At 26.0% G+C, this 19,786-nt stretch overlaps 5 protein-coding genes and 1 pseudogene across 6 annotated transcripts; 4 read left to right on the top strand and 2 right to left on the bottom strand.

Annotated features, from left to right (window-relative positions):
- Window positions 1-1,071: 1,071 nt before the first annotated feature.
- MKS88_002543 (uncharacterized protein) lies at window positions 1,072-1,593 on the top strand (the record flags this gene model as incomplete). Its single annotated transcript, XM_067215563.1, has 1 exon — window positions 1,072-1,593. One exon carries the CDS (start codon window positions 1,072-1,074, stop codon window positions 1,591-1,593), a length of 522 nt encoding a protein of 173 aa, XP_067073977.1.
- Window positions 1,594-1,989: 396 nt separating this feature from the next.
- On the bottom strand, window positions 1,990-6,803 carry MKS88_002544 (annotated as a pseudogene). The gene is made up of 3 exons: window positions 6,571-6,803; window positions 2,390-6,168; window positions 1,993-2,132 (listed from the first exon to the last, which is right to left on the bottom strand). Coding segments are annotated over exons 1-3 (4,152 nt in total).
- A 3,062-nt stretch (window positions 6,804-9,865) lies between these two features.
- MKS88_002545 (uncharacterized protein) lies at window positions 9,866-10,863 on the top strand (the record flags this gene model as incomplete). The annotated part of the gene is made up of 2 exons (XM_067215564.1): window positions 9,866-10,259; window positions 10,370-10,863. 2 exons carry the CDS (start codon window positions 9,866-9,868, stop codon window positions 10,861-10,863), a joined length of 888 nt encoding a protein of 295 aa, XP_067073978.1.
- Window positions 10,864-14,638: 3,775 nt separating this feature from the next.
- On the top strand, window positions 14,639-16,015 carry MKS88_002546 (uncharacterized protein; the record flags this gene model as incomplete). The annotated part of the gene is made up of 2 exons (XM_067215565.1): window positions 14,639-15,143; window positions 15,282-16,015. The coding sequence occupies 2 exons, from the start codon at window positions 14,639-14,641 to the stop codon at window positions 16,013-16,015; spliced, it is 1,239 nt and encodes a 412-aa protein (XP_067073979.1).
- A 1,417-nt stretch (window positions 16,016-17,432) lies between these two features.
- Window positions 17,433-18,190, top strand: MKS88_002547 (1-cys-glutaredoxin-like protein-1; the record flags this gene model as incomplete). Its single annotated transcript, XM_067215567.1, has 3 exons — window positions 17,433-17,639; window positions 17,788-17,886; window positions 17,987-18,190. The coding sequence occupies 3 exons, from the start codon at window positions 17,433-17,435 to the stop codon at window positions 18,188-18,190; spliced, it is 510 nt and encodes a 169-aa protein (XP_067073980.1).
- A 933-nt stretch (window positions 18,191-19,123) lies between these two features.
- MKS88_002548 (60S ribosomal protein L44) lies at window positions 19,124-19,648 on the bottom strand (the record flags this gene model as incomplete). The annotated part of the gene is made up of 2 exons (XM_067215568.1): window positions 19,124-19,222; window positions 19,436-19,648. The coding sequence occupies 2 exons, from the start codon at window positions 19,646-19,648 to the stop codon at window positions 19,124-19,126; spliced, it is 312 nt and encodes a 103-aa protein (XP_067073981.1).
- Between the last annotated feature and the right edge of the window lie 138 nt (window positions 19,649-19,786).

The following is a 19,786-nucleotide window of genomic DNA, read 5'->3' on the forward strand; positions in this document are numbered from 1 at the left end:
ACATTTAAATTTATACAACATGTAGAATAAAAAGAAAAAAAAAAAAAAAAAGGTAGTTACATTAGTGATACTTACTGTTAAATTGGAAATTTACAATATTAGGACTACCGTATTTCGAGCGTAAAACTATCGTACGAACTGATTATAAATGGTTAAGAATAAAAAAAAAAAAATTTCTTTAATGTTTTCCACAAGGATTTACGATTCTGCATAATTTTTTTTCATTTAATAGGAAAAATATTTGTTCGTACATAAAGTTTTAAATATATTATTTTTACCTGAACAGGTAATAATTTTTTGACAAAAAAAAAATTTTAAATTATTAATGCGCTCAAAAAAAAAAAAAAAAAAACCATATATGTTGCATATTACATGCACATATGTATGATAATATATATATATATTTATACGTATAACGTTGAAAAAGTAACAGAGAAATAACTATAAGAGTGAATTATGGAAAAATTAAGTATTAATTGAAGAAAAATTAACGAATAATAACTTATTTCCCGTAGTACGATAAATAGCAACATTTTATCTGAACAGTGCATATACTGCATATACATATAATACATATATGAGGCCAAATTTAAGAAAAAAATTTTCTTTATGTTACCTTCCCCATTTTACGTGATTAAATTATTTGCAAGCTGAATGATTAAAGTTTTAGATGACGATGGGATTTATGTACATATTGGAATAAATTTTTTTGATTCGTGTTATAAATAAATCTGTAGTAGGAGCGCTCAAAGTTCCTTTTTCTTTACTCGTTAGCTTATTACTATAGTAAAATAATATATATGAAATATACATATAAATAAAAAAAAAAAAAAAAAAAAAATATATATATATATATATATATAAGTTGTTTTCATATTTTTGTTTTCACCACGTTCGTGTTGAGAACCATGGCACTAAAATTTTAATTTTATTCTTTATTTGCCCAATCAAATGAAATAAAGTAAAAGTTTAAATAAAAAAAAGGGTTTTAATTTTTCTAAGATTATATCTTTTAACCGTTATTTCTTCTTCAAATTTTGCAGTGTCCCAGTTAGTTTTTTTTTCAGAATAATGAATGAGCAAATTCTTTTTGACAATTTTCCATTAACATTTTTGAATAATGAAATAAATGATGAAACTTTCGAAGATACCAATGAAAAAAATTATCGAGAAACAATAAAAGTAATTACGGAAAAATTGAAGCAATTACGAATTGAAATAAGTGAGAAGCACTCAATAAGGAGTATGTTAGAGGAAAAATTATCCATGCTAAAAAAGGAAGAACATGTAAAACAAAATAATATAAATTATATGATGAATTTTTGTGAAAATAATAATATATATGAAAGAGAAATAATAAATTACCAAAATAATTTAGATCATATAAAGAAGCAAATACAAAACAGCAAATGTAAAATAAAATTATTACTAGAAAAAGAATTTAAAGTTAGGAAACAATTGCAGTTAAGTTATATGCAACTGTATGACTTATTAAACGACAGAATTCAGTACATTATTAATGATTATGTAAAGCATAGAAAATGTGCATGTGCAATATATGCGTACCAGCAGGAAAATAAAGACAATTCATGAAAAAGGGAAAAAAAAAAAAAAGAACTTTTACCAAAATGAAAAATAAAATTATTAATAACATCGTTTGAGTAGAATTGATAATGAACATTTATATATTAAGTTTAAAATAAAACATTTGTTATTTGAATTATTTTTCATTTTATTTTATTATTTTTTTTGGTTTTATAAATGGTATATTTTCACATCTTTAAACGATAAAGTGGTTATATTACCGTACATCATTGAGTTAGACCGCCTTTTATATTTACCTTTTAATTGGTGCATAAATACAAAACTGAATTTTTGTCACCTTTTATACCTTTGTTTTTCTGAGTTTTTTTTTTTTTTTTTTTACCAATTATTTAAGATTGTGCTTAATATACGGGAATATATATACATGCATATATATACTTGTGCTTATTTATCTAAGGGCACAACTTTTTTTTTTTTTTTTTTGTTGTCTAAATTTTCTACACCTCTTTGTAGTTTAATTAAATACAAATAACTTTTATTTTTAGCATAAAAATATAAAAAAGCAAAATTTGATATGAAACAGAATTCTTAAAGTGTAAAACAAATAAGTAGAAGAAAAAAAAATCAGCTGAAGAAGAAACACCAGTTGTTAAATGAATGAAAATAAAATTGAGCTAATCCGATATATAGAACTTTTTACAAAACAAAAATTTTAAGATTTTATATATTTCCCTTAGTAGTGAAAATATATATCTATGTTCACATAAAAACGTAAGAAAATGAATTGAAAAAAGGAATTTTAAAAAGAAAATTTTTTTTTTTATTTTTTTGGATGAGTGTGCACATTTTCTTGCAATGTAAAAAATAGTGAAGTTATTAATTTTCAAAATTTTAAAAAAGTGATCTATATCTATGTATATTTTATATAAAAAATTTAGATTTGCTTTTAAATTTAGCTCGAAATAGTTTAATCTATCACGTGCTTTGGACCCATCTATGGTATTTTTGTCCATGTCATTATTACCATTATTATTCTGTGCATTATTATGCTTTACATCATTATACTTTACATTATCATTTTTAATAACGCTTTTGTTGGTATTACTAAAATCAGTATAATTTATACAACTCTTCATATGAATTATTTTGACATTAACCGATTTACAGTTCATATAGTTCGCAATTCTTTTGCTACAGCTATTGTTGGTAATGGGTGCATTATCATTTTCCTTATATACATACATTTTTAGCATGTGATATATATGCAAAGCATGTTCATGGATTGTATTAAAAATACATTTAAAAAACATGGAGTTATAATTTCTTGAGGTAGTACTATCTTTTTCTCCTTTGTTTTTTTTATTTGCTTCTTTTTTTTCTTTTTTTTTTTTTTTCATTTTAATGTAAGAAATTAAAATGCTTAGAAGCACGTCGAAATTATATGTATTGAGAGAAAATATATGAAAATGGTTGGTTATCCATTTTTTACTTTTTACTTGTTTATTCCCTTTTTTCATTAAGCAACTGTAATAAGTTTTATTAGCTCGTACACAAATTCTTAACAGACGATTAACTGATTTTATATGAACATTTTGCTCCCCTTCGCACATGATCTTGAAAGAAATGTAAATCTCTCTAAAATGTTTTAATTCTTTCATAAAATGGCGGTCAAAGTTGCGGAGCAGAGTTGTTAGTGCTTTTTGTCCTTTCTTTTGATATATCTGTGAAAGATGATTTATTTTTTTTTGCTCATTTATTTTTGCATTTTTTCCCCCATTATCACCTTGCCTGTTCAGGTCCTTTTTTTTTTGAAGCAATAAAGGAACAATTAAGTTATAAAATATCTCGAAAAAAAAGAAATTACAATTGCACACACAGTACATAATATTTCTCAAAGCATTAGCATAAAAATTTATGTAACATTTTTCGCTATAAAATTCTTTGAGCAGTTTTATCATATCTTTTGAAAAAGTTTTATAATTTAATAAATATTTTTTTATTTTTTTATATAACAAATTAGACAAAATGTTCCTGTCTTGTTCATAATTTTTTTTTTTTGCTAACAAATAAAATTCGACATAAGTGCTTTTTACATATATATAACCGTTTCTTCTAATTTCGTTTTCGAAGCGGTTTCTGCTTTTTTGAATAACTGATAATACAGTGCTTTGATATTTATAAATTTTTTTTTTTTTATCACTAACTAGCTTATTTGAACTATTTATTAAATTACAACCACAGCTACTCGAATTAATGGAAAAAATTGTAGCAATATTATCATTACAAATTAAGTTATTTGAATTGTTTCTATTGTAATACAAAAGTTCAGATATGTCATGCTGTTCCTTTTCAATCCATTCCTTTCCTTCCTTCTTGGTATAACTATTCCCATATTTGTAATTGCGCATGCTCATTTTGTTGCCTACGCTAGCTCGATTTTTATATATCTGACAGTGATAGGAACAACTACTGTTACCATTTTTAATAGAATTGAGACGAATCAGTCTCTTCCTTCTGTTACTTTTTCCTGTCCTCCTATTATCATTACATGCTACTCCTTTAACGAGCAAATTAAAATTACATGTATATACATTTTTCTTCAACACAACAAAAAAAAATTTCTTCAAATGTTCAATCAAAATGCAATACACCTTTTGCAAATAAAGCAGAACAAATGAACTATGAAATGCGTAATAATAAATATTTTTATGTAAAAGAGTTTTATAATGATTTTCCAATTTTTTTTTTATTATTTCGTTATTTTTGAAACCTAAGAATCCTCCTTCTTTAAAGTTGAACAGAAAAACAAGTATATTGCAAAAAGTAAAAATATGTGAGGCAGCCATATAGTTGTATGATTTACATTCTAATATTTTAAAAAAAAATTCAAAATTTCTCTGTATATATTTTAAATATTCATTATTCCTATAAATATATATGTTCCTCTTTTTATTTTTTGTCATGTGTTCACAATTAAAGGCTTTACATTTACAATACGGAATGCCATCATTACATACGTTATTACCTGAGCATATTTGCTGCTTCATTAGGCGTGCTTTTCTATTTTCGCTCTCATATATTATCATCATATTTGATTTATTTTTTTTCAAGTGGTATTTGTCTGAATTCATACATGTTTTGCACTCCTTCGAATGGGGAGATATTCTCCTTTGAAAAAATGAAAAATTATTTAGAAAAGGGACATCCCCAAATTTTTCATTTTTATGCTTCTTTACCATTTGTGTATTTTTCATCAAACATATATGCAAATATGTGTAAAAAAGCATATTTTTCATGTTCCACAAATATTGACACTTCGCGTCTAATTTAGCTAGCTCGTTTATGAAATGATTTATCTTCTCATAGAGATATGTATTTTCCGTTTTTCTTACCAAATGTAAAAAGATATAGTATATGTTATAATAACTATTATTGTGTATAAGACATATATATGCACATGTTGCAGTAAAGTAGGAGATAACTTCCTTTTTTTTTTCAGATCTGTGTTGTTTGTTTGTTTGACAATGTGAATACTTATTACCTTGTTTGAGGGGTATATATTTATATGCATCTTCCCATTTGTTGAAAGGTTGAATAAATGGAACAAAAGAAGTGAATACTTTTTTTTTTTTATGTGTGTGAAAAAACCTGTAATATATAAGCACTAAAAATATCTTAAAATAGAAGGGGTAGGAAATGTTTTTCTTCTGATGGAATATTTTTTTTTTAAATCTCCCCTTAGAAATATGGATGATACATTTTTTTTTATTATGAATATATTGTAATAACAACATAAATAAGTGAAGAGCATTATTTTTCCTTATGTTCATTAAACTGTGAAAAATATGTATATGAGACACATAATAATTGGTACAAAATTTTAAAAGACAGGCTTCTTTCTGTAGTATTTCCTCCTCTTTAACTGTAAAATTAGGGTTCGCTCCACACTTCATGTTCATAATTTTTAGGTAGTTTACGCATATTTGACTTAGGTAGAAAAGAGATTTTTTGCACAAAATGAGGACCTTGCCATTGCCACTCCTTCCAATACAGGAGCCTCTATTTGTTCTGCTACTTGTTCTGCTACTTGTTCTGCTATTTGTTCTTCTACTTGTTCTGCTACTTGTTCCGATGCTTGTACCGCTGCTTGTACCTGTGCTTGTATCTTTGTTTACACAGCTGATAACATTTTTTTTTTTCTCTCCTCCCCGCTGCTCACTGTTTTCATTAGCATTTTCGTCAAAAATGTACACGTGGCATAAGTGGTTGTCCAACAACTTCCGTATAGCATTAACTTTTATTTTTCTAAAATATTTACAGATACCTTTTTCGTAAATTTCACTATAATAATTATGAACAAATGAATTTTTTTTTTTTCCTTTATTGTTAAAGAGAGGTTCCTTCATTAAGTTTTTTTTCCCTTTCCAAGTTGAGCTTTTTGTGAAAAAAAAGAAAAACAAAAATAAAAATAGTAACTTATCTTTTTTTTTAATAATGCTATTTTCCTCGTGTAACAAGGATATAATGTAGGAGGAAAATAAAAAGAAGAAGTTCTTATCCCTCTTTTTTATCTCTTCCTTTTCCTTTTCATAAATACGTTTTCGCTTTAAATTTCTCCTTCGTCTGTTAAAATAAAAAAATAAAATTTTTAAAAGATAAAAATTCCAAATATTCGAATAATTGTCTGGATATGCTTCATTTTTAGGAAAAAATGTGTGTGTGTTTGTGTGCGTATTTGTGTGCGTGTTTGTGTGTGTGTTTGTGTGCGTATTTGTGTGCGTGTTTGTGTGTGTGTTTGTGTGCGTATTTGTGTGCGTGTTTGCGTGTGTGTTTGTGTGCGTATTTGTGTGCGTGTTTGTGTGTGTGTTTGTGTGCGTATTTGTGTGCGTGTTTGTGTGTGTGTTTGTGTGCGTATTTGTGTGCGTGTTTGCGTGTGTGTTTGTGTTTGTGTTTGTGTGCGTGTATGTATGTGTGTATATATTTGTTTTCTTCTCTTTTAATATAATTTTTGAGAAAAAGTTCCACAGTGCTATGTTATGATTTTTCAAGTTGCCAAAATTTACAGTTTTTGAATTATATAAGTTATTCACATTTAATTCATCACATGCACATATTTCTACGTTATAATTTGTTCCATGTTTAAAGAAAAAAAGATAGGTAAGTCTTCTTAAAACATAAAAGGTTAAGAATATTTCAAAAAAGGAAAGCGATTTTAGCGTTTCACTGTTCACCAACAAATACGTGTCGAAGTCTATCATGGTTGTATATAAAGCGCTTAAAGGAGTTACACCCATATATATATATACATATATGTATGTGCGTGTGTGTGGAAAAAATAAAAAGTGAAGGGGGGGGTAAACATAATATGTGTATATTATGCTATGTGGATGATGGTATGCCTTAAGTATACTATTCCATGCGTATATTTTTTTTTTTTTTCGAAATGGTATCACATTGTTGTTTATATGTGATATGTCCTATATATTTATTCTCCAATGGGAGGTGGATGATGGAGCTAAAAAAGTGTATAAACGATAAAACAAAAAATTCTGCATGAACGATATATCATTTTACAAAAAAAGAAAAAGAGGGGAAACCTAAACAAATATAAGTACATATAACTTCCGCTTATGTATATATATATGTACGTATTTTTATTTATGCCCAATCAATGGCGAAAATAGAGTTTAAAAAAGAAATTACATAAAAAAAAAAAAAAAAAATTAAAAAAAATTTCACGAATGACAAAGGGCACAGTTATTGTTCATAAAAAAATAGGAAGCACATTCCTAATTTATAAAATTAGCTAAATGACAAAACCCGAAATTAGTAATGTTTCAGTATAAATGTATACATCTCTTTTTAATCAAATGTATATAGAAAACTCATAAAAATAAAATTACATATAATATTTCGCGGGGGATGGATGAAAGTGCCAACTCGTAAATGCAATCATTCGCCATCGTATTTTCATCATATATTGTTAACCGTTTACTTTCCACCGTTCAGAGATAACTGTTTACTATTAACCATTCATTATACATCATTTCTATATGTATACTCCTATTTCCACTTTCTATTTATAATTTTTTTTCCCCTATTTTCTGGGAAACACACTCTTTATAATTTACGATTTTAAGAGAAGTCTTAAGGCCCTATTTTGTGTTTTTCCTCATTTTTTTAAGGATATTTAGCGAATATTTCATGAACATTTCACAGAACTATATTTGTAACATACTTCAAGGGGGGGCTGACTTTTTCAAAATGTTACTCTTTTCAAAAATTGTATTTTTACATGTGCATTTTTTCTCAGTTCATTCAAATTGTAAAAAATAATTTATTTTATTTTGATACAATTTTGAATTGAGTAGGTAAAAAGGGAAAATTCTGACCAAGCAATATTTCGCTACGTACATAAAAAAATTAAATTTTTGAGCATATTCCATTTTTCTACATATATATAATAATTACTTAACATGTTATAATATGTGATAAAGACTATCATATGTATTAGTGCAAAATTATTTTAGTTTTTATTTTATTATTTTTTTTTTTTTAAAATAGTTTTAATATAACAAGTAAGCCCTTGTTAAATAATGAAGGTGTACACTTGTTCACTGTTGTGAGAATTAAGCTGTGGTTTAGTTTCTCTCCTTTTGGTTTGTAGAGCAGACGCATGTACATACATACGTGCCCACATACACATACATATATATACATATATGTATATGTACATAAATGTTTATATGAACAAATCGAAATATCACGGACGAAAAAAAAATTAACTCGTTCTTCACAAAATTCAGTTATACCCACCCTTTAATTTTTAGCTGTATACATTAACTGCTCTATGTTAGTAACGTAAGGGGCTAAGAAAAGTTCATTAAGCATGGTTTCACAGGTACAAATGAGTATATTTTTGGCTTGATATATTTTTCGTCATGTAGCAAAATTAGGTCCCCAACCCCCAAAAAAAAAAAATAAATATATATATATATATATAATATATAACAAAATAAAATTTAATACGGCATAACAAAATTAAGCAATGCAAAACAATTCTACAAATAATGCGACAGCTCCCAAAAAAGGCTTCTTTAAATATGGGCTGAATTAACTCTGTAAGTTTTGCATAAAATGATTGTTTCATATGGGAGAGTATAATATTTTAACATTATCGTTAACTATGAACTTTTTTCAATTTTCAACTTCATTTTAAAAAATTATTATTTATTAAGAGAAAATAATAAGAAAAATAATCATCAGGGATAAAAATTGAAGGAACAACATACAATGAACCCCACATTCCTTTCAGCGCTTTTATTACTTATATCGCTTCATAGGATCAACGGTTAGGCTCAAAATTTATTTGAATAAATAACACATGTGCATACAAAATGTATAAATATATATATATATATATATGTATTTATATGTATATGTATAAGGTTTAAGTAAACTCGCAGGTGGAAGAAATTAACACATAACATTTTACCTTCCTCAATTTGAACCGCATTTATAGCAAAAAAAATTTTTAAATTCTTTTTTTTTTTTTTTCATGTTATGTCATATATATAGAGCTAGATATAGATAAATAAATATATATATACATACATATATATGTTTTTTATTATAATTTAATTTTGCAAAGTGTACTTGCGTATTCATGAACAAGCGTAAAAGTTAAAGCATAATGTAACTGAAAAATAATTTAATATGAAGTACATTTGTGTGCACATGAAATACAAAAGAATTGAAAAGTTTAATATGCGCGAAGTATTAAGTGTGTGTGCTTTACGCGCGTATAAATTAGTATACATATATATAACGTGCTTGCATTTTTAACAGGTTCACAGAATTCTGAGGAAAGAGCAAAACTAAGACTTAAATTACAAACTCCATTAAGCACCCCATTAAGTAACTTTATAAATATTTACTTATAAAAATGATATGCAAATTATTTTATATCATTTATATATGAAATGAAATAATTTGCTCTGTCTATTTCGCTATATTTTGTCTATTTCGCTTTATTTTGTCTATTTCGCTTTATTTTGTCTATTTCGCTTTATTTTGTCTATTTCGCTCTATTTTGTCTATTTCGCTTTATTTTGTCTATTTCGCTCTATTTTGTCTATTTCGCTTTATTTTGTCTATTTCGCTTTATTTTGTCTATTTCGCTCTATTTTGTCTATTTCGCTCTATTTTGTCTATTTCGCTCTATTTTGTCTATTTCGCTCTATTTTGTCTATTTCGCTCTATTTTGTCGATTTCGCTTAATTCCGCTCTGTTTTTACTATGAAAAGATTTTTTTTCTAGTATGAGAAGAAAAAGGCGATCTACATATAATTCCAGCTGTAGTGACTCTGCTGACAGTTCATATTTAGACTCAGAAGTAATTGACGGCATGGAAACGTTTTCTAGCGAATCTGGTGTAGATGAATTTGAACATGGTAAAAGTTCTCCGAACAAATCAAGTTTAAGCTCTCCTTCAATAGAAGAATTTGATGAACACCAAAACGAAACGGGTCTTTTTAATATTAAGCAAAATATTTTATTTCAGACTCCTTTTAAATCAGATTTAGTTAAGGATGATATAGACGATGTTAAAAGGAAATCAGGCTCATTAAAACGTTCTCATTTTTTTGATAATGTGAGAAACATTTTTTCATTAACGAAAGATCATGAATCAAAAGTAAGTAGTTCAAGCAAAAGTAAAAAAAAAAAAAATCGCAAAATTTTTTTAAAAGAATTTCACCTTTTAGACATAGAAATAGATCTTATTATGATAATGAGGTTAATGTTAATAATGTTGATGACAAAGATGATGATGAAAACGACGAAGGGTATGATGAAGACAACGATGAGGGGGAAATATTTAAAGCTCCCAGAAGAAACAGATATTATAACGAATATTCAGATAATTCATATAAGAATATAGCAGGTGGTATATTTAAAATGAATGCAGAAGATTTTAACTTAATAAGAGATAAATTCAGTATAACTAAAAGTTTGAGTGCCATTGATGAAAAATCATTCGGTTTAACACAAGAAAATGATGAAGACGTAAAAGATTTATATAATAAGAGTGTTAAACAGTTGACGGAAGAAGAAAGTACTAAAATTTATCAAAATGTACAGCTGCAAAATCTTTTTCATCCTTATATATCTTGTGATGATTATATGAATGCTGAACAGCTTAATAAATTTATAGAATTGTTGTGGTTATCTAAAATTTTTAATATGTACAATATAAAAAAGGAAGAAAAGAAAAAAAAAGATTTCTTAAATCAAGAAAATTGGATGCACACGATATAAAATGCGAAATGTTTGAACAACCAATTATCCAGGGTAAAAAATGTGATAAAATATTAGACCTTATTAAGAAGAAAAGTGGACCATCTAACAATATAAGTCAAGTTTCGTTGCTCGCGAAATTTAATGAAATGGACAGTTAATGAAGCAAATAGTAAATGCATAAGATAAGGTTATAAAAATGATGATATGAATCTAAATTTTATTGATATAATAAAATAAACATAAATCATCATTCTGAGGTGCTATTTTTAAAATGATTACATAAATTATAATATTGTTTATGTAATTTATCACAATATATGATAAAAAAAAAAAATGAAATATATATGGCATTGAAAAGGAAAATGCTGGGCATTTCGGCTTGCCATATTAATATGCTCACAAAAAATAAAAATCATTTTATTATGTGCTAAACATACCTTTAATATGTGAAAAATTTAAAAGAAAAAAGCGGAGGAAATGTGTACTATAACAATTTTCACATTTTTTCAGGTATGCATATTTATTTGAAAATCAAGGGGGATAATATATATATATATATATAAGTATATATTTATTTATATGTATATATTTATATATTTATTTATATGTATATATTTATATATTTATTTATATTTATATATTTATTTATATTTAATTGCCTATATATATTTTTTTCTTTTTTCTTTTTTTTTCAAATTTACTTTTGAACTGAGTTATAATTAGCTAGCTGGAATAAAAAATTTTTCTGCATTTTTTTAATTGATTACTTATTAATAAATTTTTTTTTTTTTTTTTTTTAAATTAGTAATATTCAAAAAGTTTGAATATTTTTTTTTTTTTTTATCATTTCATTGCTTACATGTTCATATAATTTTTTTTTTTTTTTTCTCTTATATTGCATTTGTCACATACATAAGTTTTGTCCAGAATTAATATATGTAAACATACGTATTGTTACTATGAGGTTTTAAATTTTTTGATTCAATTGAGTTGTGCATTATACACACTGTTCAATTTTTTGTTTACTCTTATGCTTTATTTAATTTTGTCTTTTTAATATAAATATGAAAAGGGTTAGTATTATAATATATATATACATTTATATAAGAAATTGGAACTTGTAAGCCCTCATATTTTGGAACACTTTTAAATGAATATACAACAGTTCCTAATGTTTTGTTCTTAAAAAAAATATTTCCTATTTGCTAATACAATCTCAGTTTCTTTTATCCTAGTTACGTTAAATATTTTTTTTGTGTTTTGAAAATCTTAAAATTCGTAATTTTTTCAATACCTCCACAATCTTTATATGTTTACGAGCATAAAAAGTTTATCTTTTAATGTAGAGCAATATAGATCCTTGCTTATGTATTGCTATTATGAAAAGTGCGTAAAGGTATATGATAACAAGAATAAGTATACGCGTACATATTTATTAATGTATAAATAATTTATACAATCATTTTATAATTTCCCACTTTTTACGCATTAATTATATCGGTTCTACGGTAAAGGCAAAATATTACGGGTTTACTGTGTTAATGTCAAATAAAAATTCATTTACTCCTTGTAATAAAAAAGAATTATTTCGTTCGCATATGTATATATATATATATATATATATATATATATATATATAGTTATATTAACTAAAAAATAAAAGACAGAAAAAAAAAATGTGAAGGAAATAACTGCGCAAACTCTTCTAATTAAAAAAGAAGTCTCCACAATTTTTACGTGTATTTAAGAAAATTGTGCATGGTGCTTAGTAAATTCGAAAGATACTAAATAAATTTAGCCAGTATTTGAGGAACGACCAAATTTAGCTGAAGATACCTTAAATAACCAAAACGCTTACATATTTTAACTGTGCATATATGTGTGCATAAAAATATGTTCGCATATTATGCACAGGGCAGGCAAAATTATGATTAATTAAGCCATTTCTTCCATTTATATTATAAGGTTTATGTTAGTGAGGTTTAGATATTATGATATGCTTGTTCCATTAAATAATATTTCAACCTTAATTTTTATTAACAAAAAATGTTAACTAAAGTAATTTTCTTTTTAAACTGTATATTTTGTGTATATAATAGAACTTCATAATTTCGACCTAACCAACCAAGCTTATGATAGAATTTCGTTTTAAAAAAAAAAAAAAAAAAAAGGTTAATCAGGAGTGTGTGTGCGTGTAATATATGCAGTTTACCTTAAGTTATTATCTGCACGATAGATATTGGTACAACGTTTTTTACACAACATATTTAATATATAAATTTTTATATGTATGAACGTATTTTTTCTTTTAGCTTTAGACATGAAGAAAATGCGTAAAATTATAAAATATACTTGAAATATAGTAATTTATTAAACCACAAAAGGATCATATTTTTATTAGCAGTGATAATTAAATTTATCTTGCGTATTTTTATTATCTCGTTCGAAAGATTTAAGCTTTATAAGACCTTAAATTTAACTCATATATACGGAAAAATGGTGCATTTATAAGGGTACTAATAAGGATATAAGTGAAATATAAGGAAGAAGCTGTTTTCTTTTTTTTTGTTTTTTTTTCTCTGAACATTACACAAATTCTTTAAGATACAATATGTTTTCATGTATAAATGTGTATATGTTATCTGAGAAGTGTCCTATTCGTATTTTTATACTGCAAAAAAAATGGGAGCTTAAATTTTTTTGGGTTACTTCACATTACAACATAGTCCCATACAATTCACGTCAAAATGTGTAAGCCTATATTAATAGGGCCATTTTTTAAGTGTCTCAAAAAAAAAAAAAAATATATTAGCTTGGGCTTAATGTTTTTCATAGCGAAAAAAGTTTATAGTGTGTAATGAAAAAAAAAAAAAAAAAAACACTTTGTAAGTCTTTATAAAATATTAATAAATAGCTGCTCATAAATATGAACATGTCTGGTATTTGACAGCTAATGTAATAATTAAATTTTTTAATTTTCATATACATTCAACCCCATTTACATTTAGAAATAATTGGTTCACCATTTTAAGGAAATATTTTAATCTTTATACATGCACATCCTATAAAAGGTTCAAAACTCATCCTCTTCGCAGAATTAAAAAAGCAAGACCTTTGTTCTAAATTACATGCACCCATATAAGGCGCACCTTAAAGGAAAAAAATTAACACCTCGTAAGATGAAATGCGCACATAATATATCGTTTCCTTTATTTTACATGCAGAAATAAAAGATAGAAGAAATTGTCAGAAGGCCTACATTTCGTACATGCAGTTTATTTATTTATTATTTATTTTTAATTTTTTTTTTTTTATATTTTTAACTTTGTCAGAACACTTTATCTATATTATGTATATATGCATGGCTGCATGGCTACAAGCAAGACATTACAATCTTTTAAAAATTATGTGAATTGCCCTTTTTATAATTAAGAAAAAAATTATGCATATATCTATATACATATATGTATATATGTGTGTATATATATAATTATATATATATATATATATATATATATACACATATATACATATATGTATATATTTTTATTTTATTTAAAAAAAAAAATGTTTTTTACTTATAATTTCGTAAACTTGTTTTCCTTTTACGTGTTTTTAAACTATTTATCTTCAAACAACAAAAGAATTAAACTATACAAGATTAATTGTTGTAAATACAATCCTTTTTGTTTTAAATTTCACATACATAATTTGCTGAATATTAAAAAAAAATAAATAATAAGTAAATAATAAAAACACAAAAAAGTATATATAAATATAGACTTGCTCCAACATGAAGAAGTTATCTGTCTTAGCAATATCCTCTTTTTTAATTGTTGATTTCCTCTTCCCTGGATATCATCACAACTCAAATTCCACCAAGTCAAGAAATTTAAGTGAGTTGTGTTACAATAATGTGGACACTAAATTATTTAATGAGTTAGAAGTCAGATATAGCACGAATCAAGATCATTTCTATAACTATAATAAGACAATCAGATTACTTAATGAAAATAACAATGAAAAAGATGGAAATGTGACCAATGAAAGAAAAAAAAAACCCACAAAAGCTGTTGAAAATAAATTGAAACAACCCCCCGGAGATGATGATGACGCAGGAAATGATGAAGGAAATGATGCAGGAAATGATGCAGGAAATGCAGCAGGAAATGCAGCAGGAAATGCAGCAGGAAATGCAGCAGGTAACGCAGCAGGTAACGCAGCAGGAAATGCAGCAGGAAATGCAGCAGGTAACGCAGCAGGAAATGCAGCAGGAAATGATGCAGGAAATGCAGCAGGTAACGCAGCAGGAAATGCAGCAGGAAATGCAGCAGGAAATGCAGCAGGAAATGCAGCAGGAAATGATGCAGGAAATGCAGCAGCGCAGCAGGAAAGCACAGCAGGAAATGCAGCAGAAATGTAACAGGAAATGGCAGGAAATGATGAAGGAAATGCAGGAAATGATGCAGGAAATGCAGCAGGAAATGCAGCAGGAAATGCAGCAGGAAATGCAGCAGGTAACGCAGCAGGTAACGCAGCAGGAAATGCAGCAGGAAATGCAGCAGGTAACGCAGCAGGAAATGCAGCAGGAAATGATGCAGGAAATGCAGCAGGTAACGCAGCAGGAAATGCAGCAGGAAATGCAGCAGGTAACGCAGCAGGTAACGCAGCAGGAAATGCAGCAGGAAATGCAGCAGGAAATGCAGCAGGAAATGCAGCAGGTAACGCAGCAGGAAATGCAGCAGGAAATGCAGCAGGTAACGCAGCAGGAAATGCAGCAGGAAATGCAGCAGGTAACGCAGCAGGAAATGCAGCAGGAAATGAAAAAGCGAAAAATAAGGATAATAAAGTGGATGCAAATACGAATAAAAAGGACAACCAGGAAGAAAATAATGATTCGTCTAATGGTCCATCTGAAGAACATATAAAGAATTATTTAGAAAGTATTCGTAATAGTATTACGGAGGAATGGTCACCATGTAGTGTAACTTGTGGAAGTGGTATAAGGGCTAGAAGAAAGGTTGATGCAAAAAATAAGAAACCTGCAGAATTAGTTTTAAGTGACCTTGAAACTGAAATTTGTTCACTAGATAAATGCTCCAGTATATTTAATGTCGTAAGTAATTCGTTAGGAATAGTATTAGTTTTAGTCTTAATACTCTTTCACTAAATAAATAGCATGTATCTTTCGAAATATTATATACATATATATTTATATATATTTTTTCTTTCTTTTTTCTTTTTTTTGTGAATGATTACTAATGTTTGCACTTAATTGTATATATATTATATATATTCAATATATAATTCTAAAAATTACCAGTATTTTAAAAATATTTATAAAAAATAAAAAAAAAGCTAAAAAAAAAAAAAAAAAAAAAAAAGTACTTATAAGTTTATTTGACTTTTTGGTTTATTTTTTTCGTGTTTATGTTGCTTAACGAGAGAACCTTAAATTTCGAAAATATATTTCTTATAAATTTAAAAACATTTAGAAATTTTATTTATTTTGGAACTTAATTTAAAATACGTAGCTAAAGAGGAAAAAGCATCTTTTAAGGTTTGCAGTATCATTAAATAATATAATTCTGAAAGGAAAAAAAAACATGAAATTAATATGAAAAATTAAGTTTGTTGCACAAATGTACGCTTTATTGTACATGTATATATTTATACATATGTATATGTATACTCTAGCATTTGTGTTGCCTTTAAATATCTATTTTACAGTAAAGGTATTTTACACTTTTGCACATTCAAGTATGAAATATTTTTAAATAAATTGCTGGAGATAATTCCTAGAATATAATAACGGTTTTCATTATTTGATTAGCTTTACTTATATAATAAAATACAGATCAGGCTTTTTCTTCATTCTAATATATTACTATATTAATTGAATTATCGTCATATAAAAAAAAAAAAATGTTTTTTAAGGTTCAAGAAAATTGATACTTCATATCCTTTTATCCTTGTCATTTTATAAGCTTGAAATAAAGAGAATCATGTTTTTTCGAATTTTATAAAAATTAAATTACTAACGGAATTAAAAATCTACATCCTCTGTGATAACTGATGTGCTACATACTATTTTCTTATGAATTATTATGATTGAAGCGTAGTACACACATATTCCTGTTATACCCCATTATTTCGATAAAAAAATATGTTAATGATGTTATATTTTTAAATGCTTGAATCTTATTATATAGAGCATTTTTTTTACACACACAATTTAATATAATTTTAAATTGTTATTACATCAGTATAGATATATAGAATTTTTTTTTACGACACTATTTTGGGAGTAAAAAAAGAGAACAAAATAAAGTAAATAACAGAATATAAATAAAATAAATAGAATCAGAAATTAAGCACAAGGTACATATTTTTCCTTCATTTCGTTATTTCGACATTTCGTTATTTCGACATTTCGTTATTTCGACATTTCGTCATTTTGACATTTCGTCATTTTGACATTTCGTTATTTCGTTATTTCTTTTTTTTTTTTTTTTACATACAAATACAAAATAGCTAGTTTGTATGTCTTTGAGGATAAAAAACTGGACCTGTGCACATTTTTTATAATGATAGTAAAAAACAGATTTGGGATATTCTTTCTGTTAAGAAAAAATATAATATGCAGTAGAAATACCAACTTCTTTTCTTTTATTAGAGTGTCAAAAATTAACTTTAGCAATTCTTTTCAAGATAAGAAAAATGGGATATCAGAACAACAGACAAACAACAGTACTGATCAATTTAAAGATTTTGAAAAAACGGATGTGTATCAGGTGTTAATAAAATTTTGAAGATGATAAATGAGACATTTGTAAAAATAACAAACAATGATGTAAAAATAACAATTTTATCTTTTCCTTCCTTATCCTTTTTTTTTTTTATAAAAATTGTCCATTTTTAATATACATTATATTTTTGCAGACTCTAAAAGTAAAAATAAAAGAAGTTCTTGAGCAAGAAAAAATTGTTTTATTTATGAAGGGAACACCAGAAAAACCTTTATGTGGATTTAGTGCAAATGTAATAATTTTTGTTCCTTTTTCATTTTTGCATTGAACATGTAAAGTTAGCACACATTAATAATGTGCGTATATTTTTGATTTACACTATTTTTATATAGGTGGTTCGTATACTGAACAGTATGAATGTGAAAGATTATATTTATATTGACGTCATGAAGAATAATAACCTGCGCGAAGCTATAAAGATTTATAGTAACTGGCCGTATATTCCCCATTTGTATATAAACAACAATTTCATTGGAGGTTACGATATAATTGCAGATTTGTACAACAAAGGAGAGTTAGCTGATATAATCAAATGAGAATCTTTCTTTTTTTGCTCAAAAAAAAAAATAATATAAAATAAAAAACACATATACATATATATATATATGCACGTGTACATAAATACGTATAATCTTCGCATTTTAAAAAGAGAGGAAATTTTACTTGGTTAACTGAAAATTGGCGAGAATAAATTCTATAATTTTCCCTTACAGTATAGTCACAGGATGACGGACATAAATGGCATATATATATACACATATATATACATACATATACATACATATATATACATACATATACATACATATATATACATACATATACATACATATATATACATACATATACATACATATATATACATACATATACATACATATATATACATACATATACATACATATATATACATACATATACATACATATATATACATACATATATATACATACATATACATACATATACATACATATATATACATACATATACATACATATACATACATACATATACATACATATATATACATACATATACATACATATATATACATACATATACATACATATACATACATACATATACATACATATATATACATACATATACATACATATACATACATATATATACATATATATACATATATATACATATATATACATACTATTCATGTTAAAATGTCTTTCAAGAATAAGGCGTAATTTTTTAGTCCCACAATACTTTGTAGACATAATATAAATTTAATAGTTTCTTAATTTTTTAAGCAGTTTTTTTTTTAAAAACATTTAATTTATTTTTATTACACGTAGATATAAACATTTGTTTTTTTTTTTATATAATACTGTATATATTTTTCTTGCACATTATTACTTAATGGTAAATATGTATCCTTTAAAAAAGGATAAAATAAAAAACTATTTAATTAATAGCAGGAAAAAAAAAGGGGTCCACGTTCACTTAGCTTAATATACTGCTCCTTTCTTCTTTTTGTCTGCTCCCATTTCAAATGTTTTGCATCTTTTCAAGGTCTGAAATCTCTTCTTCTTACATTTTGTGCATTCCTGTTGTGAATGAAGAGTTGAAAAGTAAAAAATATGCGGTAAATAAAATTACAAAAATAATTTCCTTTTATTAACACGTACGTACATACATATATGTACATATTTGGGCATATGTAAATGTATTTACAGGTATGCGTACAGTCAAATTCTTTATTCTGTGCATACTATGTACCATATTTTTAAGGTACATTTTTTATTTTTATTTTTCCTTACCAATTTGAGAACAATTTTTTTTGTAGTTTTCGCTTTTTTTTTAAAAACAGGTTTTGTTTGACCACCGAAACCCTTTTGTTTCATATCATATCTTCTTCTTCCTAATGCTGATAATCTTTCCTTTCCCTTTTTATACTGACTAACTTTATGCATGGTGTGCTTTTTGCATTTATTACTGCAGTAGGTTTTTCTTGTTTTGGGAACATTCACCATCCTTACCAAAAATTTTATGAGAATAAAATGAAAAAATGATCTAGCAAGATATACTTATTTGGTTTGAAAAAAAATTAAACAGTTAAACTTTTTTTTTTTATTTTTGTTATATTTAAAAAATATGTATGATGTTTTATA

The sequence above is a fragment of the Plasmodium brasilianum genome, chromosome 8 (genome assembly GCF_023973825.1).
Source record: "Plasmodium brasilianum strain Bolivian I chromosome 8, whole genome shotgun sequence".
In the NCBI taxonomy this organism is placed as follows: domain Eukaryota; phylum Apicomplexa; class Aconoidasida; order Haemosporida; family Plasmodiidae; genus Plasmodium; species Plasmodium brasilianum.